This window comes from Zingiber officinale, unplaced genomic scaffold (assembly GCF_018446385.1).
Source record: "Zingiber officinale cultivar Zhangliang unplaced genomic scaffold, Zo_v1.1 ctg74, whole genome shotgun sequence".
In the NCBI taxonomy this organism is placed as follows: domain Eukaryota; kingdom Viridiplantae; phylum Streptophyta; class Magnoliopsida; order Zingiberales; family Zingiberaceae; genus Zingiber; species Zingiber officinale.
Window position 1 is genome coordinate 55,028 of NW_024589970.1, and position 18,710 is coordinate 73,737.

Here is an 18,710-nt window from a genome sequence, read left to right on the forward strand (position 1 = left end):
CAGGTACACTCACTCGTCATTTTTTACTCGTCTTTACTTTTCGTCCTTTCTCTGTGCTTCTGGGGAAAAAGTACCTGACTTGAGCGTCGGAAGGCTTGACCCGGGGACTTTTTTTCCTGGTTTCTGGTCTCTAACGACTCGTGGGCTCATCTGAGTGTGCGCAGAGCCCTAACGCCATCATCCTGGTCATCACCCCTTCGTCATCCGCCCGTGGGAACCCTTCCGGAGAGTGCCAGATAGATCGGACGCAGCAGCGACTTTCCGTCAACCTCCAATACATCGAAGTTCACCTTCATCTGACTCAGCTTCCGGACGGGATTATGTAGGATACGAAGTGACGACATTAAATTAAAATTGAATCAAATTTGAATTAAATCCAACGAGTAGGTGCGAAGATAAGGATTATGTTGGTTCAAATTGAGATTAATTTGAAGTTTGATTTGGTTAAATTATGGCCGAACCAATTATAAGATTTAAACAGGTTCAATCGATTTAAAATAAATTAAGATATTTTTTGAGGAAATCTTCTATTTCATTTATTTTTCTCTTTATTTTCTCTATACACACACAATGCAATCCTGCCGTACCATTGACATCCCTTTACCCATCTCTCTTTTATTTTTCCCTTACCCTTCTCTATTTTGCTTTTCTACTTTTCTTCTCTAATGATAGTAAATCTATAATTTTTCTAATAGAACTGATGCACCTCAGACAGTAGCATACTTCTCAATCGATGCTCAGGCATCCCATACATAGCCACCTAACAACCATTCCTTATACTGAGTTCTCTTAGGTGCCAACTCCTTTTTTTCGCAATAATCTAAAAAGGTTCATGACCATCGATCGGTCAGAAGGTTAAGAGTGAGATATATTACTTATGTTCAAAGTCAAGCGCTTCCTTGTATCCCACTTGGCAGTACATAAGGGGAAATACGAGAATAGACCTCAAAAAGCGGCTCTTTTGGTTTTTTTCTTTGGGTATGGTTGCCTTGATTAGAGGGTCTCCTCTTCTCAAGCACAAGAATTTTCTTTTCTTATCCTTTATATTTTCCAACAAACAAAAAACGTAGCATTTGCCCTCTTCCAATAATAAGAATATCTCTCCATCTTTGCATCTTCTTTTATTGACACTATAAGAATAATCATATTTTATTTTATCATGCTCTTTTGAGTCCTTGTCGAGCTCACCAAAATTAATTGAGATTGTTAACAAAGAATATAAAATTTTCCTCTTTTGCCTCCCGATATTTTCTATCTATATTTTTTTTTTTTTTCAAAAACAATGGTATTCCAAGAAGAATAAGTTTTGAGTTGTAAAGTATATAAAATTTAAAATAAATTTGTAAACGGTCTCCATCGCAATACGAGGATTTTTCAGAAGCCGCCAGTGCCGGTCCCTTGCATCTTCTGTCGCGCGGGTCGATGCAATCGCCGACCTTGCCGCTTCCTTAATTGCGAGCAGCCCCCTCTGCTCCGGCGAGAAACGGTAAGCGCAATCGTCAGCACCCCTATGCTCCAGTGACAAAGCGCAATAGATGCTGCTGCTTCCTCCGTATTTTCCCCGCATGCTTCCTCCAGGACCAAATTCTCTGCTGTAAAGATACCGAGACCTGGGGTTTCTGACAGAGGCAACTCCGCACCTCCCAAATGTCGTGCTGCCTCCCCTGCTGAGCCATTCGGAGACGAAGATAAGATCAACAAAACTGTCGGCGTTCTTGCCGATGAGATAGTCGCCAACAAACAAGCCGTTGATGGTTACTCCCTCCCGGCCACACTCCGAGGGGATAAGCAGGTGATCTGTGGCTTTTTAAATTTGTTCAAATTCATTCCTAGTCATTCATATAATTCTTGTTCGGTTTTCATTACCGATAGAGCAGGCCATCACTGGGAGTGTATATAATAGAAAATTCTGTTTTAACATTAATTAGCTAGCTCTTTTGTTTACTTAAAAGAAATTTTTTTAAGCCATTTGTATAGTCCTCTAATCATTAAACATTCTGTTTTAACCTCCAGCTTATTCATGTTAATACTATGGATGCTGAAGTTGGAGCCCTCCTTCCTGAACAACATTGGAGCTTTAATATATTTATCTTCACATTTCATTATGTAGTTTTCATTTAATTGCATGCTAAATTTGTTTCTGGTGGTGGTCTTACTTACAGGCTTACAATTCACAGACAAAAACTCAATAATCAATATATAGTAGAAGACATAAGAGGGCAAGTTTATACTACTGTTGCCTCCCGTGGATTAGTTTTTGCTGGTATTCAGGTATTTTCAATCACATTTTAATATAATTTTTAAATTATTTGGCGTAGTTTTTCATGTAATAAGTCTCATTTTGGATTTGCTGTTACAGGATGGATCCATTTTAGCTTGGCAATCCAATTCAGAAGAATTAATTTCATCACAACCGATAACATCTCTTGATGGGCATCTGCTTCCAGTGGTGTCACTGCTTGTGGAAGGAGACAAGCTCTATTCCGCTTCCATGGATCACACAATTAAGCAGATTGCTTTCCAGTGTTTTGCTACTAGCAAACCTTCAACCCTGCACCACTCGCCGTGAACATTTGAATTGGATGCACAAAAATTCAGGTTGGTAGTTTAATCCCATACAAATTTTTGGTTACCTAGATGTTTCACATTCAAGATTATTTATATCACTTTAAACATTGCAATTCAAAAAGTTCTTGTTGATATATCAAACCTGCAGGTTAAGTTTTTTGATGTCATGACCATCAAAATGGGATAAATTTCTGTTTGCCTTTTCTGAGTCATTTTGACACGCTCTCTAATATTATAGGCAAAATTACAATGATCAGAGAATCTATTTTATGAAATTCCTCATTGGCTCAGGAGGCTCTGTAGAGGAAAAAAGTTTATGATTTTTAGTAATGTATGCATGGAACAAGAAGTTTAATACTATTGAGGAATCACTTATCATCATGCAATGATGATTAATCTGTCAAAACTATAATTTCATCGACGTATACATCTAATTGAAGTATTCAATCACTTATAGCTTTAGGACATTGATGATTATGCTTAAGCCTAGTAATACAAATTATCTCATTTAAATAGTTGCTTTTGTAAGAACCAGTGTAAGCTGAAATATTTTCCTTCAACTTGTTGGCTGATCATATTGGAGAAAGATCAAGAGAGCTCCAAAGTAACAATTCGCTTTCACTGCTCGAATTCAAAGTTGAAGAAGGAAATGGCAGTGATACTGGTGATGTTGATGATGAGGAAGAGAAAGTGGCATTACTGTAAGTTGATGAATAAGCTGAGTAAGAGAAATTTTGAATCTCTACTTCAACTCCTCTTTCTGCCAACTTTGTGCCAGTCCCTTTTTGTTCCCTGCATGCGTTTCTAAGACCAGACAGATGATCTTCCATTTTTCCTCCTTTTCTTTCTCCTAGCTGTAGCTTCAAGTACTCAGATATGCCATTTAGAGCATACAGGGATGCTGAGACCTTCCTCTCATACTTCATCCTCTTCATTGTTGCTCTGATCATTGATGGTTCATCACTGCAGCTCTCTTGTTCTAGTGGCTCCTCAATCTCCCCCATGATCTCAAATGGCGAATAGAGGTATGACGGCTCCTGAATCTCATCCATGAAACCGAAGTCCATGGCACCCACATCAAGGCTCCCCTCTTCTCCGGAACTGCTAAATTCTGCAGATGCACTTAATTCATAGTCAGGAGCAAAATCTATTTGATTGCCTTCTTTGCTGGTGGAGCTATCTTGAGTACTGTCATACATATAATCACTGCTATCCTCTCCTACATGCAGAAGAGGAATTATGGAATTTGAAGCATCATTCACAAAGTCAGAAAAATAGTTTTCCTCTCCCTCTGGATCTTCATGTTGTGTCTGCTGCTCTTGTTCTCCTGGTTGTTGCTGCTGCAAGATTAGTTGCTGTTGGCTTTCAGCCAACAAAGCTTGATTTTTGGCCTTGAGCCTCATCAGGAGGAGATTAGTGATCTTTGGTGGCAGCACCGATGGCCGTGATGGCTGCAGAGAGGAGCAAGGCCAGAAATTGGTGCGAGTATTGGCGCCGCGAAGAATGCAAGCAGCCTCATCGTAGGCCCTCGCAGCTTCTTCAGCTGTGTCAAATGTGCCCAACCACATCCTTATCTTCTGTATGGTGTCTTTGATCTCTGCCACCCATCTACCAGATGGTCTTTGTCGAACACCAACAAAGCCCTTGTGTGCACGTCGGGCACAACCAGCTGCATCAGTAGCCATAGTGATAGAAAGCCCTTTGCCTTCTACTGCATCACTGCATTTCCTCTTCCTCGCCATCTCCTTTGTTAAGCTTTGCAAAAAATGCTGTCCCTACTACTATATTTTACAATTGTACTTTGCACTTGGAGAAAGATAAGAGGAGGTACGAGATATATAATGGCTACAGGGAGATGCTGAAAAACGAGATGACATTGTTGCTTGATGCCATTTGGACTTTGTGCTGTCAAGATTGTTGCAAAAGTTTAATTCTCCCTTGAATTGGTCTCTGCGAGCTGTTCACAATGCACTAATATTTGTATGCATATGAAGTTCTTTAAACAATATATTTCCAGGTTTGAATCAGTCATCTGCTGATCAATTTACCAATTTTTAAATTTGCAGGGATGGAGACTTTGTCTTTGGCTTGTCATCTCCCTGGGGTTACTGCTTACAAGGCAAAGAAGACTGATTCCTTCAAGCTTTGATGAAAAGGTTCACAACAGTTAAAATATGTTCTGACTAGTTTGCTTTCACACCATAGGAGATTTTTTGCTATGTGATTTTTTTTAAAATATTATTCAAATTCAAATTGTGTTTATCCCAAGTATTCGAGGTTTTTCCCTCTTAACCTCCTCCTCCTCCATTGAGCTTTAGGAGATTTATATTTATAAAAATGCTGCGTTTGCTCAATTTTTATATGGAAAGAAAGGGATAGAATTAAGAATTTGTTGCTTGCTATGACATGATATATCTTATGTTTCTTGACAGGCAAATGAATTGGGAAACGACAGCCACTTTGAAAATGCAGCCGTTGGTTATATCAGGAAGATGTGACAAATGGAGCCCTGTTTTCTTGTCAATGAACAATGGTAAGAAACTATGATCGATTCCAAGCCATGTCGCTATCAGTTTAATATCATTCTCATTGTAATGAAACACTACTTCAATTTTAATGTTCAGGGTGCAAATAAATCCTCACAAGGTAATTAGATATATTGGAGCCAGTGTAGAATTGAATGTAGTTTTTGCTGTTCTCTCTGACAAACATCATACAGATGAGGGAAATTAATCACAAAGAACATATCAAGTGACAAATAAAAAAAATATGGAGCTTGAAAGATCTTATCAGAAAACTTGTCCACAACAGCAAAGATGATTGGTAATGTGAACTATAGGTAAAGACTTCAAGTTCGCATCAGAATTTAAATATACAGCAATTTCAACTTTTCTTTGATCCAAGCATCATCACAGAGGAATTTTATATTTTCCTTCAAAGTAGTGGAATACTATAATGGTTTGATAAACATGAGAACATACAAAGAAAAGGTATCTCCAAAATGCAGACAAAATATAACTTTTCATACTCTTTCTTTCCTTGATTCTGCCATGGATTTGTATAATGGTTAGGTGAGAAGTCATAAGGGAGGAAGAATAATTCTGAACAAGTATGATTGAAAATGTAAATTTGCATGAATATGACTCTAAAGAAAGCATCTGAAACTAAATGAAAATTAAACGATGGCTTTAGATGCGGACAAACTTTAACTTTTTTTCTTATTTAATTCATGCATGCATCATCATATAGTAACTAATAGTTTTTTGGAAGAATAGTTTTGAATAAACATGGTTGATAATGTCCATCTACATAAATATGGCTCGAAAGAAAGTACCTGAAATTTAGATGCAGACAAACTCTCACTTTTCTGCTTTCTTATTTTGGTCCATGCATGCATCATAGTTTATAAATTTAATCAAGAAATACTAATGATCATAATCTATCTCCAAGTGGCTGAGCAGTTGTTAAACGGTAAGGGGGCATGCTGACACTTGGAGGCTAATCCAAGTTTCAAAATTTTGTAGGTTGCTGCATCGTTTGATTTGAACAGCAGTGTTAAAAGAACATAAAACAAGTAACTTGGAGAACTAACATATGTAGTAAGTGAAAAGGATGCATTTTTTTTCCTAGTTCATGTTTAATAACGCAATTGTTTAAAGCCATACAGATTTAAACTCACATTTACATTGTTTGAGCAACTCTTACAGATTTGGAAATTGTAGTGGTTTGAAAAGCCCAAATGAGGAAAAAGTCATGGACCAATATCCAATGCTATCACTTGCAGGCAAAGTTATTTTGGGCAAGTCTATGGTGAATGCAAATACTAACCTTTCAGATGCAAGCAGCCAGAGCACCTATGAAAGTTTGAGTAAAGATGGAAAGATTATGCAGAGGATTTGTATGGGAAGGCACTGGCAATACAGATAGGTGGTCTTAGTGTGCACCATTTCCAGGGTCACAATACTACGAAAGTACAGTGAGGTTATAGTGCCTTGATGGAGGAATGACTCAACTTTATCCTAGTTTTACTGAGGGAGCAATCCCTTTTTCACCTTGAATTGGTCAAAATACACAGAATTTCTGACTTTTTTGGAGGATTATGACGGAGAACTTTAGGAATCATTCTAGTTTATGCGACCAAATTAAACAAGATGATTCTTCACACAGGATTAGGATGATTTAGGATCGTGAAGAACTGAAGATCCTAGGTTTTCAATGCCTAATTTCAACTATTATACCTCATTTTTGCTAAACCTAATGCAAAACCTTTGCATATTAACCAAACCCGTTGAAAAACAAATGCTATAAACTCGACAACGATGATAAAATCTTTGGCTCTGACACCACTTGACGGCAAACTTTAGGAATCATTCTAGTTTATATGACCAAATTAAACAAGATGATTCTACACAAAGAATTGTGATATTATCTAAGATTCATAGCAAGAAGACATTAAAACCAGCAAATGTGGAAATTCATAAACTAAATCTGAATTCAATGATTTTGCCATAGTCTTGTTTTCATTTTTGGATGTCGTAGATGATGAAGATGCAGCAGATGAGACCTTCCAGGAGTTATGGCAGAGGTTTCTTGAATCTCTCTTGGATGGGATGATATGAGATTCCACTTCTCTTTAGGGGTGTAATTGAACCGAGCCGAACAGTAAGAGGTTCTAACTCGGCTCGATTGGTTTTTTCTTAAGCTCGAGCTCAGCCCAAGTTTGATTTGAGCTTAAGCTCAAGCTCGGTTTGTACTGAAATTAAATAGTTTGCAAATGACTCGAGCTCGGTTTAAAAATAGCTCGTTTAAAAGTTAAACAAGTTTAGTTTGAGCTCGACTTGTTAACGTACATATCATTTTCAGATCGTTAAACAAGCTTGAGTTCTAGCTCGTTAGACACAATCAATTTCGAGTTAATGGTGTTGTTTTGCTTTTAAGTTATATGATCCGGTGATAAGGATCAGGGGCCCACATGGGAAGGGGTCAACGACATGGGAGAGTCAAAGTCCCGGTTGAGCAAGGAAAGTCACCTGGCCGACCGGCCGGAGTAAATCCCGGGCCAGCGCGAAGATAGCTCGACCTCGGGTCGAGCTTTCGACGCTCGCGAGTTCCCTTATAGAGGAACCGTTGTGCCGCTCGGAAAACCGCTCGGCCGAAACGCAGATCAACCAGCTCGTACTCCCGTCCGAGTATGTGACCGAGCGGCCTTCTCGCCCGGTCCGATACGTATACACACCCGAGCGCCCTGGAGGCCGAGCGGCCATCCCGTCCGGCCCAGTAAGAGACAAAAGACTTAGAAGAGGACAAAAAGGGCAGCTAGTGATATCATTCTCGAGACACTGGCCGCTGACAAATAGCATGGTCGGCGGTCAGGCCGTACCGAGGATCGTACGGTAGAAGTTTCCACTGTCGTGACAGAGATATGCTCGGACAGTTGCGGTATGGCGTCAGACACACTTTTCTAACACAACCATTCTGAGGTATGCTTTGAGGAGCGTGCACGCCTTGAGAAGCGTGCACGCCTTGAGAAGCGTGCATGCGCCTCTTCGGGGTCTTATATAAGGACTAGGGGTGTCAAAAATGAACCCGACCCGACGACCCAACCCGAGTCGACCCGAAAAAAATCGGGTTCGGGTTGGAGGGTTGGAGAGTAAAAAAATTTCGGGTTGGGTCGGGTTGGGTTCGGGTTGACCCGGGTTGACCCGGGTTGGCTTAAATATAGGGTTTTGTGGGTTTTTTTAGAGTTAAATCAAATTTTATTTTAAAAATTTAGATGTTTTTATGTATATTAATATCATGTTTGTATGATAATGATGGAATATTGAGATAAAAGTGAAGAATTATAGGGAAAATAGCCCAAAAAAGTCGTTTTGAATCGGATTTTCGGGTTATATGGGTCGGGTTCGGGTTGATCGGGTTGGTCGGGTTCGGGTTCGGGTTGAGGTGTTTTGGGTTGAACTCGGGTTCGGGTCGGGTTTTGCCTCTGCTTCATCTCGCCGTTGCCTGACTTGAGCGTCGGACGGTCGTCACCGGGAACCCCTTCCCGGCCCGGCTTTGTTGCAGGTTCACCGGAGGTCCACGTCATTGCGGAGATCACCCGAAGGCAGCAGAGAGCACCACGTCTCCAGTTTTCATCTACTCAGCGCTCGGACAAGATCAAATTGGCGCCGTCTGTGGGAAAACACCTGAAGCCGAGTAGAGAAGATGGAAGGAGCTGGACGATCGCACACCGTGGCGCTCTCTCAGGAGGAACTCGACGCTCTAATCGAGGCACGAGCGACCAAGATCGTGGAACAACAACAGCAAAAGGCGCTAGCTGAGCGGCTAGCACAGCAGGCGACATCAGTATCGGGCGGCTGAGCAGCGCGAGAGGACCGACCGGAGCAGCTCTCAGTATGGGGGCAGTACAAAGGCCCGATCAGTACTCAAGTAGAAGCGCTACCCGCCCCGATACCTTTCCATCGGGCCTTGTTTCAAACGCCATCAGAAGTCATGCAAGCCAATCTCGACCGGGGGTCTTCATCCAACGAGGCACCCGTTCGTGACGCAAGGAAGGGCAAGGCACCTCGAACGGAGTCATCCCCCGAGAGGATCAACCGTCAGTTCTTCGAAGCCATCTTACGAGACCCGCTGCCAAAGCATTACACGCCCCCGGTGATCGGAGAATACAACGGGACCACCGACCCGGATGACCATCTGGGTAAGTTCGACAACACAGCCACTTTACATCAGTATACAGATGGTGTGAAGTGCCGGGTGTTCCTCACCACCCTCTCTGGATCGGCACAACGGTGGTTTCGGAGGCTGCCGGACGGATCAATCATGAGCTTCAGAGAGTTCCGCACGGCTTTCCTTCACCATTTCGCGAGCAGCAGGCGTCACCAGAAGACCAACGTCAACCTGTTCGCCATAAAACAAGGCTCGAGGGAGACGCTCCGAGCTTACATCCAGCGCTTCAACCAGGTGGTCATGGATATTCCGACAGTCACCTCGGAGACTATGATGAATGCGTTCACACAAGGGCTCGTGGACGGCGACTTCTTCCGCTCGCTCATACGAAAGTCGCCCCGTAACTACGACCACATGCTGAACAAGGCCAGTGAGTACATCAACGTAGAGGAAGCCCAGGTGGCTAGAAGAAAAGAAGCGCCACCCGAGCCACCGGCCACTGCCGAGCGAAGGCCGCCCACCAGCTATCAACCACCGAGAGGACCCCGCGCGGAAGTAGCACGCCCTCATCAGGGAGCAAGGCCGCACGCCATCCAACACGTGTCAGCCGATTGGCCCAAGCCGAAAGGAAAGGTATGGACTCCCATGTTTTGTTCGCTCTATCAGTCAGCAACCCACAACACGCGTGATTGTCGGAGCCTCCCCCCGATCGCTCACCCTATGCCACGAAGCTATCGCCGCCGATCACCTTTGCCGGATCGACGACACCGACAACAAAGCCCCGGTCGGCGTGGCGTCAGAGAGTCACCTGAGCGGCATCATCATCGTCAGCCAAGGGTTAATCCCTGAGCATCGCAGGAACGGGCAAGGCTTTCTGCTCGGGAGGAGGAGAATAAAAACAATGCAGCTAGAGGCGAGATCAGTATCATTGTTGGCGGACCTACAGGCAGTGACTCGTACCGAGCTAGGAAGTCACATGCTTGGCAGTTCAGGATCCATGTGGTCGGCTGCAGTCAGGAGCGGGCGAGTGGGCCTGAGATCAACTTTGGGCCTAGAGACCTCGAGGGGTCGAAGTCCCGCACGATGACGCCCTCATCATTCGAGCGGTAATAGCTAACTACACTATCCACCGCATATTTATTGATACAGGCAGCTCGGTTAACATTAATTTCAAGAAGGCATTCGACCAACTTAAAATTGACCAAGCAGAGCTACTGCCAATGAAGACCCCATTATACGGGTTCACTGGCAATGAGGTTCTGCCGATCGGGCAGACCAGATTGGCTATCTCGCTAGGAGAGGAGCCGCTCAGGAGAACGTGGACAACCAACTTCATCGTGGTCGACGCCCTCTCCGCATACAATGTGATCTTGGGGCGACCAGCTCTCAACGAGTTCCGAGCGGTCGTCTCAATTTTTTGCCAAAAAATCAAATTCCCTGTTGAAGATCGGGTGGGAGAAGTCCGAGGAGATCAAATGGCAGCTCGGCGATGTTATGTGGAGATGGTCCGAGCCGAAGCAAAGGCCGCTCGGAAAACACCACGCATCGAGGTAAACGCTATAACCGAAAAGCCCCCTACTTTAGTTTATGAAGAAAAGAAGGAGGTACAGATCCACCCGGCCCGACCGGAGGCCACGACGTTCATAGCCTCCGACCTGGAGGCAAGCTAGAAGGCGGAGCTGACCAGATGTCTCCAACAAAACCGCGATGTCTTCGCTTGGTCAACTCATGAGCTGCCGGGAGTCTCGCCGAGCGTGGCGCAGCACAAGATTCATGTCCGGCCGGACGCTCGGCCTGTGAAGCAAAGGAAGAGGGACTTCAGTGCCGAACAGAATGTCATCATCCGCGCTGAAGTCGAGAAGCTTCTGGAGGTCGGCCATATACGGGAGGTGCAATTCCCGAGCTGGCTCGCAAATGTGGTGCTAGTCTCCAAGCCTGGTAACAAATGGAGAGTCTGCATCGACTTCCGTGATCTGAACAAGGCGTGTCCGAAGGATTTTTACCCGCTGCCCCGAATTGACCAAATGGTGGACTCGACCGCCGGGTGCGAACTGATATGCATGCTGGATGCTTATCAAGGTTATCACCAAGTGCCGCTAGCCCGAGAAGACGAAGAGAAATTCAGCTTCATTACGGTGGACGGTACCTACTGCTACAACGTGATGCCATTCGAACTGAAGAATGTCGGAGCTACGTACCAGCGGCTCATAAACAAGGTGTTCCGAAATCAGATCGGGCGGAACTTGGAGGTATACGTAGATGACATACTTATTAAATCACTTCGAGCGGTCGACCTGCAAATATAGAAGAAACCTTCCGGACGCTGAGAATGTACGGAGTCAAGCTGAACCCCAGAAGTGCCTATTCGGAGCCAAGAGCGGACGCTTCCTGGGATATATCGTTACCAAGCGTGGCATCGAGGCGAACCCTAGCAAGGTGAAGGCATTGCAGGATATGCTGCCACCCAGAAATCTCAAGGAAGTTCAGCGTCTTACCGGTCGGATAACAGCATTGTCGCGATTCATCTCCCGAACAGCCGACCGAGCCTTGCCCTTCTTCAAGATTCTGCGCCGAGCTACCAAGTTCCAGTGGGATGAAGAATGTGACCGGGCGTTCGAAGCTTTGAAGGTTTATCTGAACTCTCTGCCTGTATTAGCCAAGCCAATTACCGGCGAGCCGCTCCGCGTCTATTTATCATCAACCGAGCATGTTGTTGGCTCGACATTGGTACGGCCGGACGGCGAAGAACAGCTGGTGTATTTTCTAAGTCACCTTCTAAAGGATGCCGAATCCCGCTACACTGGTCTCGAGAAGCTTGCTTTGGCGTTAGTCCTAGCTGCTCGGAGGCTCCGGCCTTATTTCTCGGCGCACACGATAATCGTTATGACGAACAACCCTCTAGGGAGAGTCCTCCTCAACCCAGAGGCGTCCGGACGGCTGATCAAATGGACAACCGAGCTCAGTGAATTCGATATACAGTACCAGCCCCGAACAGCAATTAAGGCGCAGTCCTTAGCAGATTTCATAACCGAAGTACAGAATCCCGAGCCCGCAGCTTTATGAAAAATATTTGTGGACGACTCATCCACTCGGCTCGGAAGTGGAATCAGTATCTTACTGTTTTCTCCTCAAGAAGAGCGGATGCATCTGTCTGTCCGGCTGGATTACCAGGCGACAAATAATGAGGCTGAGTATGAGGCCCTCATGGCCGGCCTGCAGGCTGCTCGACATGTGGGGGCCGGTCGGGTGATCCTCTACTAGGACTCTCAGCTCGCAGCCCAGTAGCTTTCAGGAACTTTTGAAATAAACAACGCACGGCTCAGGCTCTATGCGGACGCCTTCGAGAAGCTCAAAACCAACTTTGAGGAAGTTGACATACAGAAGATTCCCCGAACGGAGAACCAGGCGGTAGACGAATTAGCTAAATTCGCGAGTTCAATATCGTCGGTCGTCATCCAACAACCGATCGAGCATGTATCTTTGATGGCACACATCGACAGAATGGAGGGCCTCACGCTTCCGAGCGATTGGAGAACGGGCATAATGGAATTTTTGAGCTTTGGAACTACATCGTCCGATCGGGAGGAAGCCCAGCTGCTGAAAAGAAGAGCCGGTCGGTTCACCCTCATAGGGGACCAGCTCTACAAGAAGGCTTTCTCCCGACCGTTGCTAAAGTGTGTCAGCTCAGAGGCCGCGGAATATATATTGAAGGAAGTGCATCAGGGATCTTGCGGAGGACATCCGGGCGATCGCTCACTGGCGAGGAAAATCCTGTTAGCGGGGTACTTTTGGCCGACCCTTCAAGAGGATGCTGCCCGAACCATCGCCAATTGCCTTTCCTGCCAGAAACACCACTGCTTCTCCCATCGGTAAACGGAGGAGATGAAGGCATCTGCGGTATCCTGCCCGTTCGACCAATGGGGTATGGATATTGTAGGGTCTTTTCCCATGGCGACCGGACAGCGGAAGTTCTTATTGGTAGCGGTAGATTATTTCTCAAAATGGGTCGAGGCCGAGCCACTGGCGAGAATAACCGAGCAGATGATCAAGAAGTTCATCTGGCAACATATAATATGTCGGTTCGGCATTCCCCACTGGTTCGTGTCCGACAATGGGCGGCAGTTCGTCGGCTAAGAGCTCCAAGCATGGTGCGAAGGGTACGGTATCCAGTAACACTTTACTTCCGTAGAGTATCCCCTGAGCAATGGGCAGGCCGAGGTCGCCAATCGGGAGATCCTTCGGATTCTTCGCGTTCGGCTCGATTATATAGGAGGAAGCTGGGTGGATGAATTGTCGGGCGTGTTATGGGCCATCCGCACGACCCCAAAGGAGGGAACAGGCGTTACTCCGTTTCACTTAGTATATGGAGGAGAGGCGGTCGTACTAGTCGAGGTCGGCGTGGAGTCCGAGCGGGTATTGGGCTACGACAAGGACAACACCGAACGGAAGCAGCTAGAGCTGGATTTGATTGACGAGGAATGAGCCAAAGCAGCCGTCTGGCTAATGACATACCGACAAAGGATGAAGCAGAATTATAACAAGTGAGTAATCCCCAGAGCGTTCCCGGTCGGCGACCTGGTGTGGAAGAAAGTAAAGCCGGTCGGCGATGTGAGTAAGCTGGAGGCCCCATGGACTGGTCCCTTTAAGGTCATCGAGAAGCTCCGATCAGGCGCCTACTACCTCGAAGATCAAGACGGACGACGGATGGAGCGGCCATGGAGCGCTAATCATCTCCAGCCGTGCCGAGCTAGATGAAAGATGCGCCATTATAATCATTTAAGCGTGTTTTCATTTTCCTGTACCCTTTGGCTGCAGGAATGGAATCACAAAACACAAGGGTATACCGATTTCCACCGAACGACCGAGCTCTATCAAACCATCGAGCGGCGACGTTAAACTCTAGGGTCGAAGCGGCGATCATAAATACCCCGCTCGGAAGACCGTCGAGTGGCGACGTTAAACTCTAGGGTCGAAGCGACGTTCATAAATACCCCACTCGGAAGACCGTCGAGCGGCGACGTTAAACTCTAGGGTCGAAGCGGCGACCATAAATACCCCACTCGGAAGACCGTCGAGCAGCGACGTTAAACTCTAGGGTCGAAGCGGCGACCATAAATACCCCGCTCGGAAGATCGTCGAGCGGCGATGTTAAACTCTAGGGTCGAAGCGACGACCATAAATACCCCGCTCGGAAGACCCCAATGGCAACATTGAAGCCCAACGCCCAACGAGAGACGAGCGGCGATTATTAAAGGCCAGGATAAGGAGGAAATCGACCTACTGAAGTGTAGTCCGCTCGGGATGCATGATTATTTATGTTGACCAGAGAAAGTGAACCAGCAAAACACGAGAAAATTTTCATTAAACAAAAAGGGGTCTTCAGACCAATCGGTAGGATTACAAAGAAACACTTCATTCAAGAAAGTTAAAAATATCCTTGGGCATGCCGCTGAGGAGCGCCGCGTGTTCCCGGACGGGAATAGTCAAGGACTCCGGAAGGTGGCCCTTAGCCTTCAAATAATCCGTCGTGGCGGTTATAGCCAATTCAAAGGCGTGAACGAGCCGGTGGCAGACCTTTTCAACAAATTCATTCGAGCGGATGTACTTTTGACTCAGCACGGCGAATCAGCTCGGCTCGGCCTCCTGGTACTCCTTGAAAGCAGCACGGGAAGCATCGAGGGCCTCCTAGAGGGCCTTCAGCTCGTCCTTGGCAACCGCCACCTCCACCGAACGACCCTTCTTCTCGCTGTCCAGCAGCTCGGCTAATTCCTACACCGCTGCGCCAAGGCCCGAGCCTCAACATTCTTCGCGTCCAGATCAGCGATAGCGCGATTCTTCCGAGTGGTCGCCAGATCTATCTTGTGGTCATAGGTTTTGACTTGCTTTTCAAGCTGGCCTAACATGAACGCCTGATCAGCAGATTTCTTCTACTCGGGCTCAAGCAACATTCTTCGCCAGTTCCTTCTGCAGCTCGGCATATGATGGTGCCTGGGAAGAGGATGGCCCGCCAGAAATTTTGAGCTTCTTCAGCTCTTCTTTTAACATCGCCAAGCGGCCGGAGATAGCCACGCTTTCCACCCAGTTCTGATAAAAGGCCAAAGTTGTTAAGCACCGAGCGGAAAAGTCATGCGAATAAATTGCAAGAGACTCACCCTGATGGCATGCTGCAGGAAGCTGTTGCCCAGCTAACCGAGAGACATCGCGGCAGCGCGAGCGCGCGCATCCTCCCATACCTTGGCGAACGGCCCACGAATCGTGATGACATGTTCGGGAGCCGTCGGCCGAGCAGATTCGGCCATGTAGTCCTCTGTTGGAAGGCGTAGAACAACCTTTATGACGCGGCGCCCACTTGGCGTCGTATGAGCTGACATCGAGGGACCAGACGACTGGTCGGACGATGCTGAGAATATGCCCGAGCGGCGAATCCTTGGAGGCACTGGAGGCAAGGAGCTGACCGGCACCACCTCGAGGGGGTTTGTCGGCGCGTCCAACTGAGAGGGTGTCCGGTCGGAGGAAAGGGCCTCAACTGATGGAGCCCTGTCTCTGGGAGAAAGATCTCCCGTCCGCTCTGGCGCTTGTATCGCGGAGGTGGCCGAACGCAGAGGCGTATCCGTCTTGCGTCTCTTCCGATTAAGGGGGAGATCATCCTCCGGCTCAGAGTCCTCCTCCCGAGCGGCAGGCTCCTTGCTAGAAGCTGCTCCGCCCGTTAACTCCGCGGGAGAGGTCTGAGCGGCCGACTCCCCAGCGCCTGCCTCGCTCTCATCCTCGTGAGAGCCGATCGGAGCGATGTCCAGTCGCTTCATTTCTTTGGCCGCTGCAGCCTCGATCGCTTCAGCCTTATTCTTCAGGATCCTGAACAGCACGGACTCTATTACGATGTTCGCTGCGAAAGAAAAGGAAGAAAATCAGCTAGACTCAAGGTAAATGCATAAGTGAATTTCTTACCAAAGCTGCTCGGAAGCTTGGTTCGGCTTGGACTCAGGCCGAACATGTACATCACCCCTTTTGTTAAAAGCTTGTTGATATCGAGCTTGAGGCCGGCCAGCATATTTGCGGCTTGAAGGTAGTCCGGCCGGGTCTTGTACCTCTGCAGCTCGGGAGAAGTTGGTGGTCCGACCCGCCACTTGGTTATAAAAGGAAGCCGCTCGGGGAGACGAAGAAAAAAGAAGTACTCCTTCCAATGTTTGTTAGAGGAGGGCATCTTATCGAAAAAGACTAAGTCGATCCGAGATTGGAACAGATATGTGCCCAGCTTGGATTGCTTGGGGTAATAGAAGTAGTAAAAACCCTCCGGACATAGGAGAATGTTGTGGATTTTGAATAACACAACAACTCCACACAAAAGGCAGAAGGAATTAGGTACGAGTTGGCCGAGCGGAATGCCAAAGAAATTACAGACTTCAACTATAAAGGGGTGGAGAGGAAAGCGCAGCCCGACCGCAAACTGATCGCGGAAAAAACAAATCGTACCGAGCGGTGGTTTGTGTGGCCGGTCGGAAGGTGAGACCAGAACGATTTCGAGAGCAAAAGGAAGGTCAAAGACATTGACCAGACCCTCCGCGTCTCGCGCATCGAACCGCGACTCCATGGTCGTGTACCATGGGCCGGGGGCGAGCTCAGAGGGTTGAGAGGTGCTGGCCATTGCCGGAACAGTATGAAGAGCGAAGGCCGAAGAAAAACGGGAGGGTTGATAAGGAAGAAGTGCAGAACAGTTCCAGCGGACCACAATACTGCTAGAATGCGAAGAAAAGCACGAAAAGAACGAAGAAAGGATAGGCAAAGAGTCCTTACAGAAAGATGGTCGGAGGAGAAGGCGAATGGCTGGAAGGTTGAGGACGAGTTCGCCGGAGCACTGAACAAGATGGAACAGAAGCCTTCGGATGCGCGCACGCGATAACGCGAAGCGGCTGGGGAAGAAGAGATGACCTTATAAACGTTGGGCTCAACCGACCGGAGCCGTCCGATCCAGGTCACGGGACCCGAGGAGTAGATCTGACTGCCGAATTCAAAAGGCCAAAGGTCACATCAGCTCTGACAACTCGAGCGAGCGGTGACGGCTGCGTGACCACGTGGCGCCCACTCACAAGTCGCATTTAATGAACACCATTACACAGGCGTGGTCGCGTGCTCAGTCTTAATGGCGAGGGTTTGCACGAATTCCGGGGAGATTCTCGGGACATCAGCATTGACCAATGTCGGGGCGGCGGGACAACCACTGGCAAACAAAACTTTCCAAGTGCCAGCAGGTGTCATGCCGAGCTGCATCGCCCACTTGCGCAGTGCCCGATCGGATAGAGACTAGCATTAGTAGTCGAACGGCAGGCGTGTCACCAGGCCAATGGTCCAGTCAGTCGGACTTGTAGCCTCCTTCGGCTAGACTTGAAGGGAAGACACGTGATCCGGTGGTAAGGATCAGGGGCCCACATGGGAAGGGGTCAACAACACGGGAGAGTCAAAGTCCTGGCTGAGCAAGGAAAGTCACCTGGCCGACCGGCCGGAGTAAATCCCGGGCCAGCGCGAAGATAGCTCGACCTCGGGTCGAGCTTCCGATGCTCGCGAGTTCCCTTATAGAGGAACCGTTGTGCCACTCAGAAAATCGCTCGGCCGAAACGCAGATCAACCAGCTCGTACTCCCGTCCGAGTATGTGACCGAGCGGCCTTCTCGCCCGGTCCGATGCGCATACACACCCGAGCGCCCTGGAGGCCGAGCGGCCATCCCGTCCGGCCCCGTAAGAGACAAAAGACTTAGAAGAGGACAAAAAGGGCAGCTAGTGATATCATTCTCGAGACATCGGCCGCCGACAAACAGCATGGTCGGCGGCCAGGCCGTACCGAGGATCGTGCGGTGGAAGTTTCCACTGTCGTGGCAGAGATATGCTCGGACAGTTGCGGTATGGCGTCAGACACGCTTTTCTGACACAACCATTCTGAGGTATGCTATGAGGAGCGTGCACACCTCGAGAAGCGTGCACGCACATCTCCGGAGTCTTATATAAGGACCTCCAGACTTCGACGGAGGTATGCTTTTCTCATCTATGTAGCCACAGTCTCGCTATTGCCTCTGCTTCATCTCGCCGCTGCCTGACTTGAGCGTCGGAGGGTCATCGTCGGGAAGCCCTTCCCGGCCCGGCTTTGTTGCAGGTTCACCGGAGGTCCACGTCATTGCGGAGATCACCCGAAGGCAACAGAGAGCACCACGTCCCCAGTTTTCATTGACTCAGCGCTCAGACAGGATCATTATATATATATTTATCTTGCAGACTGTATTGATTCTATCAGTTTGTCTGTGAACGTCAGAAATAATCTTCTAACATCTATTGATTCAGAAGAATACTAGGAAATAGGGAAATAAACGATATTGTCAAAAATATTATTAATCCAAAAACTTCTCCCTAAATATCAACTAATAAGACGCTTATATAGATTCAAAATTTTAACTCGTAAAGAACAGAAAGAAATTCTAACAGAAATGT

General features: G+C 47.3%; 1 protein-coding gene across 1 annotated transcript; it reads right to left on the reverse strand.

Moving 5' to 3' along the window:
• Positions 1–3,035: 3,035 nt before the first annotated feature.
• LOC122037740 (ethylene-responsive transcription factor ERN1-like) lies at positions 3,036–4,314 on the reverse strand. Its single transcript, XM_042597183.1, has one exon. The coding sequence runs from the start codon at positions 4,308–4,310 to the stop codon at positions 3,141–3,143; it is 1,170 nt and encodes a 389-aa protein (XP_042453117.1). The 5' UTR covers positions 4,311–4,314; the 3' UTR covers positions 3,036–3,140.
• Positions 4,315–18,710: the final 14,396 nt, after the last annotated feature.

What these genes read in the sequence shown, in the direction of transcription:
- LOC122037740 (XM_042597183.1), bottom strand. Translation starts at nt 4,310, where the DNA reads ATGGCGAGGAAGAGGAAATGCAGTGATGCAGTAGAAGGCAAAGGGCTT.